Below are 15,035 nucleotides of genomic sequence, written 5' to 3' on the forward strand. Positions count from 1 at the left end.
ATCATTTTAAACCTGCTCACAAAATTTCGGATTTGGTAAAATACTGTATCAAACTCTAGATTGTGTTTTTCAATTTAAAGAAATGTTATAAAAACATTCTTGGATAAAACGTAGTTCATAGGTTGACTATTTGGCAAAGTTTAACGGTCTCCATAATCTAGATATAATAATTATATGTACTTTATTAATAAGAGATATTTAACTGAATTATTTATGCTGCTAAGTTCGTTGACTTTTTTATAGATTTTTAGGGTCGTCCAACGCATAGGTAGTAGGTATATTCCTAGGTTTTGTCGCGATCAGATCCATTCGCGTTTGTTGGTTTTTCTATCATTAAATAAATGGATAAATTAGACATAATAATGTAAATCGTTAGTTAATACATCGCTTATTTCGAAAACAAAAAACATTTTTTCCTATTCGGTAAAGTACTGGGTATTCTCGCACCTGTGAAAAAAAGTAATTAACTAAATTCTTGCGTCAAAAAAATCAGTGAAGGGTTATTTTTTACGAAAATAGTTTTGCCAAACTAAAAGTATTACACTGAAAAAAAAACCGACAAATAGAAAATACAATACACAGGGCTTTTAATGTAAAAAGGGAGGGTCAACTGATATTTTTAATTATTTTTTTTTATCTTCGACTTTTTGGTATTTTTAATAAACTAATGCAAAAAATTAAAGGGTCAAAGGTATTTCCGAAATGTTTACGTTATTTTCGACAGACTGTATTTAGGTGAAAAATGGTCGTACCGGGAATTAAAAAAAAGCATTTTGAAGCTCCGCGATTCTAGTTTTTAGAATTTTCTGTCGAAATTTTTTAGGAGCGAGGTTATCATGCAATTCTAAGAAATAGCGCGACAAAAAAATTTTGCAAATTTTATTTTTTTCCGAGTCCCCGGACTTCGAACATTTTTTTTTTCAGCTAAGCCATTGCATAGACAGATAGCTTGTTTATTAAGCTTCAATTTCCTTTTTTTTTTCGATACGACCATTTTTCGTCGAAATATCAGACTTTTGTCTTCAATCATCGATATCTCGGCGACAGATGGTCGTACAGAGAATTGAAGGGCAGTTTCGAAAATTGGAATAAATCTCCTATATGCTGCCATAACTTTTCGGGAATTTTTTTTTTTCATGTTTTACACGAATTCTAAAAAACAGAAAAAAAGGGTAATTTATGGTTTTTTAGAAAATTGATGGCTAAATTAAAAATATTCTCGAAATGACTAATGTTTAAGCATAACTTTTACAGTTCGATATACCCAGAAGAACCCTGTGAAGTTTCATCTCGATCTAGCGAACCGTTTCTGTTTCACTCAAACTTTTGAAAAAAATGAAAGGGTCGCGTTTTTTGAGCTTAAACACTTCATAATCATGATTAAAATAGAAAAAACATTTTTTGAGGTTTTCTCACATTTTTACCGCAAATAACATTTAAATTGATGAAAAAAAAAAATTAAATTTTTTATCAAAGAAAAAATTTAGTTTTCAAAAAAAAACTGTTTTTTAAGTGATTACAGACTGCACAAAAATTAATTAGAAATTTGTCTTAAAAAACGGTATGAATGGTTGGGTCATCAAATTTAATTTTAATTTAATTAAAAGTTGATGAACAGAAGCATAGGACGAAAAAGCCGAAACTGGAAACAATTGGATTTTGTTTTCTTCAATGTTCGGAAAGTTTTTCAAAAAAAAAAAAAACAAAAAAACTTCGAAAATCTGAAAATTTTTCGATTTTTTTTCCATCAATTTAAATGTTATTTACCGTAAAAATGTACGAAAATCTCAAAAAAAAGTTCTTCCGAGTATGTCGAACTGTAAAAGTCATGCTTAACATTAGTCATATCGTGAATACTTCTAATTTAGCCGTCAATTTTCTAAAAAACCATAAATTACCCTTTTTTTCCTGTTCTTCAAAATTCGTGTAAAACAAAACAAACATTTCCGAACAGTTACGGCAGCATATTATAGAAAATTTATTCCAGTTTTCGAAACTGTCCTTCAATTCTCTGTACGACCATTTTTTGTCGCCGAGATATCGATGATTGAAGACAAAACGATCCTTTTCCATTAATAGTCCAATATTTCGATGAAAATTGCTCGTATCGAAATTTAAAAAAAAAGGAAATTGAAGCTTAATAAATAAGCTATCTGGTCCATGCAATGGCTTAGCTGAAAAAAATTTTTCCAAGTCCGTACTCAGAAAAAAAAAGAAAATTTGCAAAATTTTTTTGTCGCGGTATTTCTTAGGATTGCATGATAACCGTAGCGTCTAAAAAATTTCGACCGAAAGATCTAAAAATTAGAATCTTAGAGCTTCAAAATGTTTTTTTTTTTTTAATTCCCGATACGACCATTTTTCACCTCGTGTTCAAAATCACGGAAAAATTTTGGAAATTCTTTGACCCTTTCATTTTTTGCATTAGTGTATAAAAATCGAAAACTTCAGATATTCTAGATTAAAGGGGTGCTTCTTGTCTTGAGTGGCTAGGGCGTACCGTATGAGAAAAATATCTATTTGAAATGTTTATTTTTTGCGTGATAATTCCAAAATCACAAATTCTGTAAATATATAGTAGTTGGTTTTGGTCAACAGTTAACTACGCTGTAAATGTCAGATTTAGAAATTAGTTTTAAATCAAACTTTTTCTCTGTTGTTTAAAAATATTTAATGCAAAATATGCTGATATGCTTTTAGTGTATGGCGAAATGCAATGTAACTCTCGAGCAGCGTCACGTCGATATGCCAAGAAGTCGAAAATAAAAAAAAATCAGTTGACCCTCCCAACTGTGACGTCTATGGTTATAATTAAAAGATAATTTTAACTTCAAAAGACTGTCTGTATAAGAGTTAACACATAACTTAAGTTTTATACTTCTAGATAAACATTAAACTGAACAATTACAAAAAAAAAATGTCAAAGGGCCAACATGAAAGAGCCCTACTTCCCTTAGGAAGTATTTTTAGATAAAACGATTCATGTCGAATCGATATTAAATCATTCCTAGAATTTGCGGTCAAAGTTTGTAATAAGTCTTGACGTTTCGAAAATCAATCTGTTTTCGTTTTCAATACTCTCCAATGAAGTTTTACGCTTTAAAATTATTATTGATAATTTTAATGTTTCGCAATGACAGTTTTGTTTTTGTTTTTTGTCACAGTGTATTGTTCCTTGAAAATCAATAATATAACTCAATTAGTAGCAATCCGACAGCTTAAATGATAATTCTTGTTTTCCTAGTTTTATAACACAAAAAACTCGACAGAAAGGTTACCGTAACCCTGAAGTACATCTCTTATTTATAGCACGGGAAACACAGACAGCAGTAAAAACTTACGGATATGCCGGAAATTTAAACAAAATGTACTTGTTGCACTCAGTGGTGCACAAACTTGAAAAAAAAAATAGTGGCGAGTGGCGGCGGTCATTTCTTGGAGTATTGGGAATAACAATTTTGTCAAATTAAACATGTTAATTAAGTATTTACTACAATCATCACAAATTGACATTGTTAATAATTAGTAAAAAAGGAGAGTTTTCCTTTATAAATCATAATGTGAGAACAATGAACATAAATATAGGCATATGCACAACTACATAGTGCTGCCAATTTGCTAAGTCTAAATCTAGTTCTAGGGATATTTTTAGTCAAAATTATTGATCATTTTCAACTCCGCAGATCTTCATTTAAAAATATTTAACATTTGTAAATACGATAAAAAAATAGATACAAATATTCGTGTAAATTCAGCAAATATAAAATTATTTTTCAGCTTCCAATTTCTTATTTTTTCTAATCTAGTATTTATTTAAGTAAAAAAATATCCTCGACACAATGGAAAATATTAAATATAAGATATAATATATAGCATATTAAATATAAATGTTTGACACAATAATAATAATTTGATGATGGATTATAACAATTTGACCAATGAGTAGTATTTTTCGGCACAACTTTGTCAGACATAATTGAAATAACGTGGAAAGCAAGACATTAATAATTATTTCTTTCCGATTACCATTTTAGACATTAAACTCGACAACAAAACAAAAACACTATTTATAGGTTAGTTGGAGATGCGGTATGGAAATGGTACATTAATTTGTTTGGTCAAATATAAGATATAAATATTAAATTTCGACGTGTCGAAAAATATTTCTTATCATCTTATTTTCCCATTGTGTGTATATGAAAGCATATTTATCGAATTTTCTATTTTATATTTAATATTTAATATTTATATTTTATATTTTTCCATTGTGTCCCGGCCTTAATGTAAGACATTATAAGAAATCTAACCTTAAAATAAATTGTCAAAAACTTGTCTGTACCGAATTTCTATATATTTTCAATAAAATTTTATTTAAAGAAATCATCTGACTTCCCTTATCTCGAAAATAAACTTATGTCCATATAAAACAATCTTATGATACATTCTAATACAAGACATTTTAAAGAAACCTAACCTTAAAACAATTGTCAAAAACTTGTCTGTACCGAATTGCAATATATTTTCAATAAAATTTATTTAAAAAAATCATCTGACTTCCCTTATCTCGAAAATAAACGTATGTACATATAAAACAATCTTATTATGTGTATATGTACGTTTCTTATTCATAATTTAAAATGACATCATGGAAAACATTAACGTTTCCATAAAAAAAAATCGTGGAATCTATGCTATTTTAGGTTAGATTCAATACAAAATTACCCTAAATTAATGTTGGTAATAAACATAGAAATAGGGGGAAATGGATTTTTGGATTTATTAAATGAACTGTACAAATGTGTTTCCTCTATACGGTTATAATTACATACCGGGTAGGAAAGTACCGATGGTCTATCTGAAGTTACGTGAGAACGATAAAGTAAGACATAGAAATCCATGCGATAGAGAAGGATGGCTATAATTAAGGCGTATCATAGTCAACGCCCATTTCGCCCTTCCACAAATAAGAAGTGGATCTTATTTGTGGAAGAGCGAAACGGGCGGTGACAAAGAGAACCCTTCATTATAGCCATCCTTCTCTATCGCATGGATTTCTATGTCTTACTTTATCGCTCTCACGTAACTTGTGATAGACCATCGGCGCTTTCCTACACGGTATCTAAGATCTGGAGGAGCTGCACCATCCGCGACTTGGCATTATCGAACGCTTAACTATTTGAAAAACACTCCACCTCTTAAATAGAACACTGTATATTTAAATATATGTGCTGAGATTCCTCAAAATTCCAATAACTGAATTCTTTCGTCTATAACTCAGATAATAAACTTCAGATTTGTTGAATTTAAAAATTTATGGCGGAATTTTCAATCAATGTCACCGACGTACTACACTAGTGTAAGCGATACTGATTAAGAATGATTTGAGATCAAATAAACAAATTCCTAGTGTCATGCTACCAAATTGTGTATAACATATGGTATAGTCGAATTTCTATACACTAGCGTACTTATTTGCTTTCTGTATAGTGTACCGTACACCGTTGTCTTACTTGCCAAATATTGGTCAAATATAAACAAATGCAGTATGGATGGCTGATTGATCGAGAATGCAAACACGTCAGTGTAATATATTTGTCAAACGTAAACAAATGCCGCATCGTGCGGATGGTGCAGATTGATATATTCCAAATATGCACTTGCCAAATATTCTCCCAAAACTATATTATACACCTGCAATGTACGAACACCACTACCAATATTTCGCAGGCCTTAAACTTTTAAAATTGTGTAAAAATATGAGAGCTAATAAAAGAATATATGTTTTTCAAAGAATATTCCTTTTCATTATTTCTTTTTAAAAGTTGTAAACCCTACACATTTCGTTCTTCTTCGATAACTTTAGCCGTCAGGTAAAATTGTTTTAAGTTACCACGTCGGTGTTGTTTACCACCTACAGGTAAAATAGTCGATGATGAACGAAGTGTATGGGGCTTCTAATGCGGTTACAATATTTGTCAATTTTGTTTATTCCTAAAGATACAGATTAAAATTCCTTTGGCCACTCGAACACCACGTTCTTTGCATAGCCTCAAGACAAGTTATTGCGAAATGGCACTAATGTTGTCGCAAAGTTAGATAATGAAATAAGAAAGATTACAGGCTATTAAAAACTGTTAATTGTACAGGGCGATAAACAATTTTAATATCTGAAAATTTATAACTAAAAAACGATTTCTAAGAATTTTGAAAAAAAAAAGGTCTGAGCATCTTTGGGATTATATCTGTTGTAGCAATTAGTTAAATCGACCCATGTGCAGATCAGAATTATATTATTTTCATTGTTTTTTCCGGTCGTAAATTGCAAGATTGCAATGTTAATTAAAAAGTAAGCTGTTAAAACTGTAAAACATGCAAAAATATTACTGAATTTGCACTTCGTTAACTTGAAAAACAATCATAGAAATTATATGTACGTAAAATAATTATCATAACCGACAAACAAATTAAATAATACTGCATTGTGTGTAGTTAAATATTTTTAAAATTTTACACTGTCAAGATTTGAGAACAAGAGTTAAAAAGTTGTAGGTTTCGTTAAATTATTTTTTAAGATGGCATACATTCACTTTTAACCGATTCAAAGGCCCAATATGAGCATTTATACATATTCTGGTCAAAGAGATATAATATTTGATATAAAAAATAAATGACCTTCAATATTTCAAAATTAAAGAATAGTTTTATAGAAGAAAAAACCTATGTAGTGAACGAAATGCTAGAAATCTTGAAAATTAATTATGTGTCATCAGCAACAGAAATCAAGAGAATTCAAGTCGAATAAATATTATGGCCCATGCATAGGTATATGTATTTGGATTTATAAAATGCGTATTCACGTAGTTACAAAATAAATGCAAAAACTAGATACAATAATCTGACACAAACCGAAAATTTTTATTTTTGTCCTTAACCTACTTTTCAAGTTAGATAACTTGTATTTACTGCATCTGTTTTACAGTTTACTTGATAAAGTATCATAATAAGATAAACATGTTTATGTGTTGAATTTTTTTAAATGCAAATATCTCGAAAATGTTTAAAGACATGGGTTTTCACAAAGTATCCCAAGTCATACTGGGGTTCGGTAAACAAATATGTGTAGCATTATTTTACAGCAAAGATACTATAAAGTGGTCTCGCTAAAAGACGGCTCCTATCATAAAATTTAAATTTGGTACCGCTAAAACTCTTTTACTACCAAATTTGAAATCGATATTTCAATAATTAAAATTACACTACACTGTATATCGCTTTTAATATCAACTGTTAGACTAAGGTAAGCTAGGCTAAATAGTAATATTTTAGTGTCTAGAGTCCACTCTTGCTCTGTGACCTATTACCGAGCCTATTACTTACGAAACACGTTAAATAAAAAAAGTTAATTATCTGAATGTGAATTATGAATTTACACACTAATAGATATTCAGGCAGCGAATTGCCTATTCCAATTACTATAGAGTAATAGGTTTATTTGGATATCCAATTATGCGATACATACAGGGTATTCCGAATTGCATATGCCAAACTTTATCTGGTAAGAGAACGCCTCAAAATAAGAAAAAAAACTACTTTTTATCGTTTATAAGACAAAATACAATTATTAGTAAACCAGAATTATTCAGAAGTAAGTCAAAACTGGGTAAAATGAAAGGTAAAATTTAGCTTCGTCTATTTTTGTGTGTCATTTTTTTACTTATTTAAGACCAGAATTTATTATACACAAAAAAAGATATCGCGTTTTTTTATTTCAAACTGTCCATGTTCAAGAGTTCAAGTACAAATGATTTAAACTTTATTAGTCGTATAAATGAAAAATTTAATATTATTTTTTTTATGAGGCAACAAATAAATAACGACGTTTTTTGTATAAAAAATCCAACTTTAATAGTAGTGGCTTGCATAAATTTTAAAAATGGGCTTGGATAAATTTAAAAAATGTCACATTAAGAATAATGTGGCAAAGTTGTATCTAGATATTTTACTAACAAGTTTCAAAACTATTTACAATGAGTTGTTTCAAATATTTTTTTAGCCTTAGACTACAACATATTTTGACAAGAATATAAATGTTCAAATTGGGCATTTAAGTAAAAAGTAATACATGTGGAATTCCAGTTAAAAGTCAATGCAAGCCATATTACAAATAATTTTATGTTTCTAAAACAATAACTACAAGTCTGCGGGACATTATTTATGAATTACACTGTATATCATCAGTTAAAAAAGAAGAACTGCTAAGTGCATCGAAAAATGTAACAGGTTTAAACAAAAACTATTTAATGTCACTCAAAAATTAATTTGTGAATGTGATTTTTGCATGTGAATTTTTTGCTTTTTTTGAGATTTTGAGATTTTTGAGATTTTCTATATTAACAAAAACATATAGGTATATTTTTTTTCTATTAAAAACTAATTTATTTATGTACCTAGCAAGTCATGAATTCATGATGTAGAAACTTACACTTTTTCTTACGGATTACAAAGGTCAGTATAGCAAAAAAACGTGGCTCAACGTATTGGTATTGTAAATCAAGAAACTTCAAACTTGGCTAATCTGACATAAAATAATACAGGCTTTTCGGCAACCTGAAGAAACAAAAATTTGAATTCCGTCAAACCATCAAACTCGCGATAATTACGCCACCTTCTGTTTACGCCCGCGATACTCTCAAAATTTTTAACGGGCCCCTTTAAATACGCGTAAGAAATATCGAGCACTAAACAAAAAAACTGGTAGATTCACCTTTGAGCAGAGGTAACTGTCCCATTGACTGCATCGTACGCACGGCCGTAGAATTCTTCTGAGCGGGGGGCATCGTCAACTGCGACAATCCGCCGACACCGTTCCTCAAGGCCATCTCGCCTACGGCGACGCCAGCCTTCGAGTTGACCGCCATGACATTATAGAAGGATATCTTGCACGGGAACCCGGTGGCTTCCTGCTGCTCGAGCGACGCCTGGGCCGCCTTCAGGGAGTCCACGCTGGCCGAGGCCACCAGGTCCAGACCGCTGTGGAAAGACGGCGACTTGGGGATGCCTAGCGGGCTAGTGTCCCGACCTCCCATAACATGACCTTGCGCGTAAGTTGAATGAACCATATTCACCGAAACGACCTACTCGCGAGTTTAGTCCCTGCCCGCACTGTCACTGTCAAGCATTTCGCGCAAGAAGTGGCATCTGGACGTCTGTCACGACGGAAGTGGACGGCACTTTAATGTCATAGTTGGCGTCTCACGCCCGTGTTTACTGCAAAGTGGTGAAGTTGCGATATGATGGAAGTCGGCGGCGTTGCCGGCTCCTTCCGCGATTTACCCAGGTCTTGTTCCGTCGTAGGACTCGATTTGAATTCATCGCGCTGTCTGGATCAACTTACAAATGTGTCCTCCATACAAAATATACAAATTAATTTTTTCAATTTTCACTTACTGCGTTAATACAATCTACAAGACAGTGTAAGCATTTGTAAATGATTTACAAATATTTTCTTATAAATAAAAGATCTAATGAATCTTTTAAGTGTATCAATTTTTGTCCCAGTGAATTTATGAAGATTTTTTGATAAAAATTTAAGAAATCACGGCGTTTATAAAGGAAAATACCTAAATAGTACCTCAAAAAACACTAATTGTATGTCTTCTAAATGGAAAATATTAAACCACACTAGTAATTTTATTAATAAAATGTATTTTATGATTAATTTGAGTTTTTAATGTTAAGATTTGATTTTAAATAACCTAACCTAACTCTACGTGATATACAAAAAAACTTCTTGGCCTAACCCAACTTTATATAGAAATATACCTACGTACAGGTGAAGTTTTCTTTTAAATGCATTGGATTACCCTAACCTAACTTTATGTACGAATTTATCTCACGAAACATCGAGATAACCCATGTAAGTAATTTATATTACTTCTAAAAGAATTTATAAGAATGAATTATCTATTACCAGGCAAATACGAAAAACAGAAATTTAACCTAACTCGTTAACCTTATGTAAATCACTGTTTGAATTAATTTATAAATAAATAAATATTACTAGCATGTGATTGATATACCGGGTAGGAAAGTACCGATGGTCTATCTGAAGTTACGTGAGAGCGATAAAGTAAGCCATAGAAATCCATGCGATAGAGAAGCATGGCTATAATGAAGGCGTCTCATAGTCACCGCCCGTTTCGCCCTTCCACAAATAAGATCCACTTCTTATTTGTGGAAGGGCGAAATGGGCGGTGACTTCTAGACGCGTTCACTATACCCATCCTTGTCTATCACATGGATTTCTATGGCTTACTTTATCGCTCTCACGTAACTTCAGATAGACCATCGGTACTTTCCTACCCGGTATGTAATTATAACCGTATAGAGGAAACACATTTGTACAGTCCATTTAATAAATCCAAAAATCCATTTCCCCCTATTTCTATGTTTATTACCAACATTAATTTAGGGTAATTTTGTATTGAATCTAACCTAAAATAGCATAGATAGGTATTCCATGATTTTTTTTATGGAAACGTTAATGTTTTCCAAGATGTCATTTTAAATTATGAATAAGAAACGTACATATACACATAATAAGATTGTTTTATATGGACATACGTTTATTTTCGAGATAAGGGAAGTCAGATGATTTTTTTTAAATAAATTTTATTGAAAATATATTGAAATTCGGTACAGACAAGTTTTTGACAATTGTTTTAAGGTTAGGTTTCTTTAAAATGTCTTGTATTAGAATGTATCATAAGATTGTTTTATATGGACATAAGTTTATTTTCGAGATAAGGGAAGTCAGATGATTTTTTTAAATAAAATTTTATTGAAAGTATATTGAAATTCGGTACAGACAAGTTTTTGACAATTTTTTTTAAGGTTAGATTTCTTATAATGTCTTACATTAAGGCCGGGACACAATGAAAAAATATAAAATATAAATATTAAATATAAAATAGAAAATTCGATAAATATGTTTTCATATAGTGACACACAATGGGAAAATAAGATAATAAATAAGAAATATTTTTCGACACGTCGAAATTTAATATTTATATCTTATATTTGACCAATCAAATTAATGTACCATTTCCATACCGCATCTCCAACTAACCTATAAATAAAGTGTTTTTGTTTTGTTGTCGAGTTTAATGTCTGTAAAATGGTAATCGGAAAGAAATAATTATTAATGTCTTGCTTTCCACGTTATTTCAATTATGTCTGACAAAGCTGTGGCGAAGAATACTACTCATTGGTCAAATTGTTATAATCTATCATCAAATTATTATCATTGTGTCAAACATTTATATTTAATATTTTCCATTGTGTCCCTGCCTTTAGAATGTAACATTTGAACAAACAATAGCTGAAAACGCACCGGTTCTGGAAAAAAAAACCCATTGACTTAAAGTCAATCAGCTTCTATCTGTAATTTACAGGGTGTTCGCAAACGAATGGGCGATACTTTAAGGATAACTTTCTTGGATGAATATACAGGCTGTCTACTATAAGAGGGCTACTTCTATGTATCTTGCTTAATGTACGACACACGTCAAACATCTTTATACGTTTTTTTGTTGCATTTTTTGAGGTCTTTATGCTCGTAGAAACAAATTTGAGATCCATGGCCTACTTTGTGAGTAATTATAAAAAAAAAACGGAAAAGTACGTCTAATTTTTTTACTTTAAGAGATAGAGAAATCTTATTTTAATAAAATTTCATGGCAAAATTGATATCTTTCACCTAGTACAAAAAGATTTTTAAAGTATCGTATGTAATTTGCTGCGCCCTCTACGCTGGCAAAAAAAAAATTGTCATCGAAGCAGGCTGTGGCTACTAAAAATTGCTCGTTTTTTCCTCTATCATGCGATATACTACAGGTTGCCTTTAATAAGAATTTTGACGTGCATCGAGTATTAAGCGAGATACATAGGAGTGGTTCTCTTATAGTAGACAGCCTGTATACTGATTTAGATCAAGTTACCTCGGTAAAATTTTAACTTCCTTAAAAATGTAACCTTCAAAAAATTTTTTTTCTATTAAATTATTATTAGTTTTTTTTGTTGTTGAAGATCTGTAACTACTTATACTATACGGTAGAAATTGTAGAGAGTGATTCATCGCTAGCTTTTGGACTAGTAAGGGGGATGAAGCGTGCCGGGAACGAAAATCCATTGGCGTGTCTGCGTAAAAGGCAACAAGATATAGAAAATAATGAAAAAAGATAATAAAACATAACATCTAATATTTTGTACGGTTTGCTATAACAGGCACTTTGATCCATTTTAATTATTACAGCATTTTAAAACGTCCCAATTGTGTTTTTTTAATTTATAAATTTATTATAGCCATGGAATTAGACCCCTCGTCTACGCTTATGCTATGACGTTTCTCAGGACGGGTTAAATCAAGTCCGTGTACACCCACTAAAAAAGCATTTCACTATTCCCTACCAAGTGCAAAAGACAGAGATAAAATATAGATCGACGTTCAGTGTAACTCGGTCTCTAGACGATTATAGATTCTATCGAAGTGCGTAGCGAGCGGCACAAAGATAAATAATATTGAACCGTATAAAAATCATTTTATATTTTATACGCATTATGGTAATAGTGTTTTTATATTATGTCTTAGTCACTCTTTATAATTTCGACCGCGGAGTATAAAGAGCAATACAAATATACTAAAGTAAATTGATCTAAATCGGTTTATTTTCATCCACGCTATAGATTAAGGAATAAATGCTAGTAGACTGTGGGGCAGTCAATTGCGTATTTCCTAGAAAAACGATACGTTTACAACGATTACAACATAGTGCGTTTTTTAGGTATATTAAAATTGTACATTGTCACACAAGACATACACTAAAAAAAAACTATGCCGTCAAATATCAGTGCAAGAGATAGTACATAACGACCTCTAGGCAATGGTCAAAGGTTTACAGCACTGACTTTGTATTAGAAACTAACTTGTACCAAATTTCAATAAAATGTAGTTTTTTTGAAATGGACAAAAATTTAATTGTAAAAAATCATTTTTGATGCCCTGTTTGACGCCCAAAAACAAAAGACGATAGGCTTATGATCCATTGCAAAAACTGTATTACTTTTTTATATTACCCTCTAAATATGTTGGCCAATTCACTGTAACGTGAGAAATATATCAAATTGTAAATTGTGACAATTTCTTGAGCAACTTCATCAAGAATTATTAAATATATGTAAACACTGTTTTGCAAGTGTGTTTTTGCAATGTTACAATGTTATTTTAAAGTAGATTTTCTTGAATGCCACCAATGATTTTAAGACGCAGACATACATGTTTATTTTCCTCTGTTAGCCAATGGGCAAAAAGAACTATATGGAATATAGAATTATTCCTTTTTTTTAATCAGAAACAGTAACTTTGGTAACCATGGCAATTAAACATTAGCAAGTTCAACTTTTTCCAAGTTTTTTGTTTCAAATTTAATTTTTACATATTTAATTCAACAGCCGTCATCAAATTTATAATATAACAAAAACGCATGTTTATACGCATTCTAAACAATTCGGGAAGTTCGATGCATGCATCGTCTAGAATTTTTATACTGGAAATATTTCCCCATAAATCGGACGTGAACCGTAGACTTGGCAACGTCACATATGATAAACCCGACGATATGGATTAATCGCCGAGCGAGGTTAAAGACGCGTGCGCACAGTTCACCTGTTAACCCCAAGAAGACGTTGACGCGCTCCCTCCCCCTTACCGCAGAACAATACATACAATAGAAACGCGAAATGGGGCGAGAACGAGACGTAAAATGTAATGGACTCGAAAGTTCAGGGTGGAAGGAAGCCGGGGTCAAACAAAATAATATAAACCGGAACGCAAATATGAAAACATCGAAACGTTTATTTATTGTTTATTCTCTTGTATGCAAATACCGCTTGCCCTAATTGATATTTAAATTTCTTAAAAATTATTAATCCGCTAGAAAACCATTAAATTTAGAAACTTTTTGCGTCTTGATACTTTTTTTGTAAACGCAGTTTTTGAGAAAAATGTTAAAATGTGATTGATTGCATATCGTGATTCGCCATTTTTCTCAAAAACATTGCGTTTGGTTTACGAAAAAAATATCAAGACAGACAAGTTTCTAAATTCAATGGCTTTCTAGGCGACTGATAACAGAGCCACACACAAAAAAAAAGTTGGGTATACTTTTTATGCGACATATATTTTTCGTAGTAATTTGGCCTCCTGAACACGAATCTGGGGTCAGAATTGGCCCATCACGTCACAATTTTTTCCTAACCTCAAAAAACTTGTGAAAAATAGTGAAAATTGATGAAAATTTACTGGGAAAATTTGGAAAAAAATTTATTTCCACATCAAATAGTACATTTTTATGTAAAAGACTCTGCTGAATTCAAATCCACTGTCAGAATTGAGCTAGAACGTGTGGTTTTTTTTCTAACCTCAAAAAACCGAGCAGGAATCGCTATTTTCAAATTCTGAGCGGATTTTGACCAGATTTTGTATAAAGGGGTTTTTTGGGTCGCTGATTACGAATATGAATTCACATTGTAAAAATTCAAGATGGCTGATCCAATATGGCGGGTGTACTTTTTTGAAATCCACCGATTTCAGTAAAATTTGGCATCATAAGGATTGCTGGTTGATCTCACCTTCATTAATCACACATCTGGAGCCAGATTTTCATAAATCAAGGTAAAATTTGTAGGCAGAGTCATAATTTTAGGCCGAGTAGGCGGCATTTTTTCGGCAAAGTCACATTTTTAGATTGAAGGCATAAGCAGATGCAGTGATGTGCTGTGTGGCAGTAATGTGTCCTTTTCCTTGAACTTTAAAATTATTAAGAAATAAAAGCATCTAAATGCCATAGGAAAACTGCATAGTAGTTAAAAAAATCTGATTGGAAAACCATAAGCCCATGCACGACTAAATAAATGAAAGAATAAAGTAGAAACTTTTTTGTCTTGTCCCATGGAAACAAGCACATCACACTACACAT

At 31.5% G+C, this 15,035-nt stretch overlaps 1 protein-coding gene across 4 annotated transcripts in view; it reads right to left on the bottom strand.

Annotated features, from left to right (window-relative positions):
* The window catches only part of LOC108917532 (serine/threonine-protein phosphatase 2A 56 kDa regulatory subunit gamma isoform), a 36,677-nt gene that overhangs the window by 12,612 nt on the left and 9,030 nt on the right, over positions 1 to 15,035 (bottom strand). Inside the window, exon 1 of one of the 4 annotated variants that reach the window (XM_018724174.2) lies at positions 8,765 to 9,377. The exons of 2 other annotated variants lie outside the window; for them this stretch is intronic. In XM_018724174.2, the coding sequence (XP_018579690.1) occupies positions 8,765 to 9,119 (355 nt within the window). In that variant the 5' untranslated portion in view covers positions 9,120 to 9,377. Of the gene's footprint in view, positions 1 to 8,482; positions 8,553 to 8,764; positions 9,378 to 15,035 lie in introns of those variants that run through there. One more of the 4 variants, XM_018724177.2, reaches the window with a different exon arrangement.

The sequence above is a fragment of the Anoplophora glabripennis genome, unplaced genomic scaffold, assembly GCF_000390285.2.
Source record: "Anoplophora glabripennis isolate ALB-LARVAE unplaced genomic scaffold, Agla_2.0 scaffold57, whole genome shotgun sequence".
In the NCBI taxonomy this organism is placed as follows: Eukaryota; Metazoa; Arthropoda; class Insecta; order Coleoptera; family Cerambycidae; genus Anoplophora; species Anoplophora glabripennis.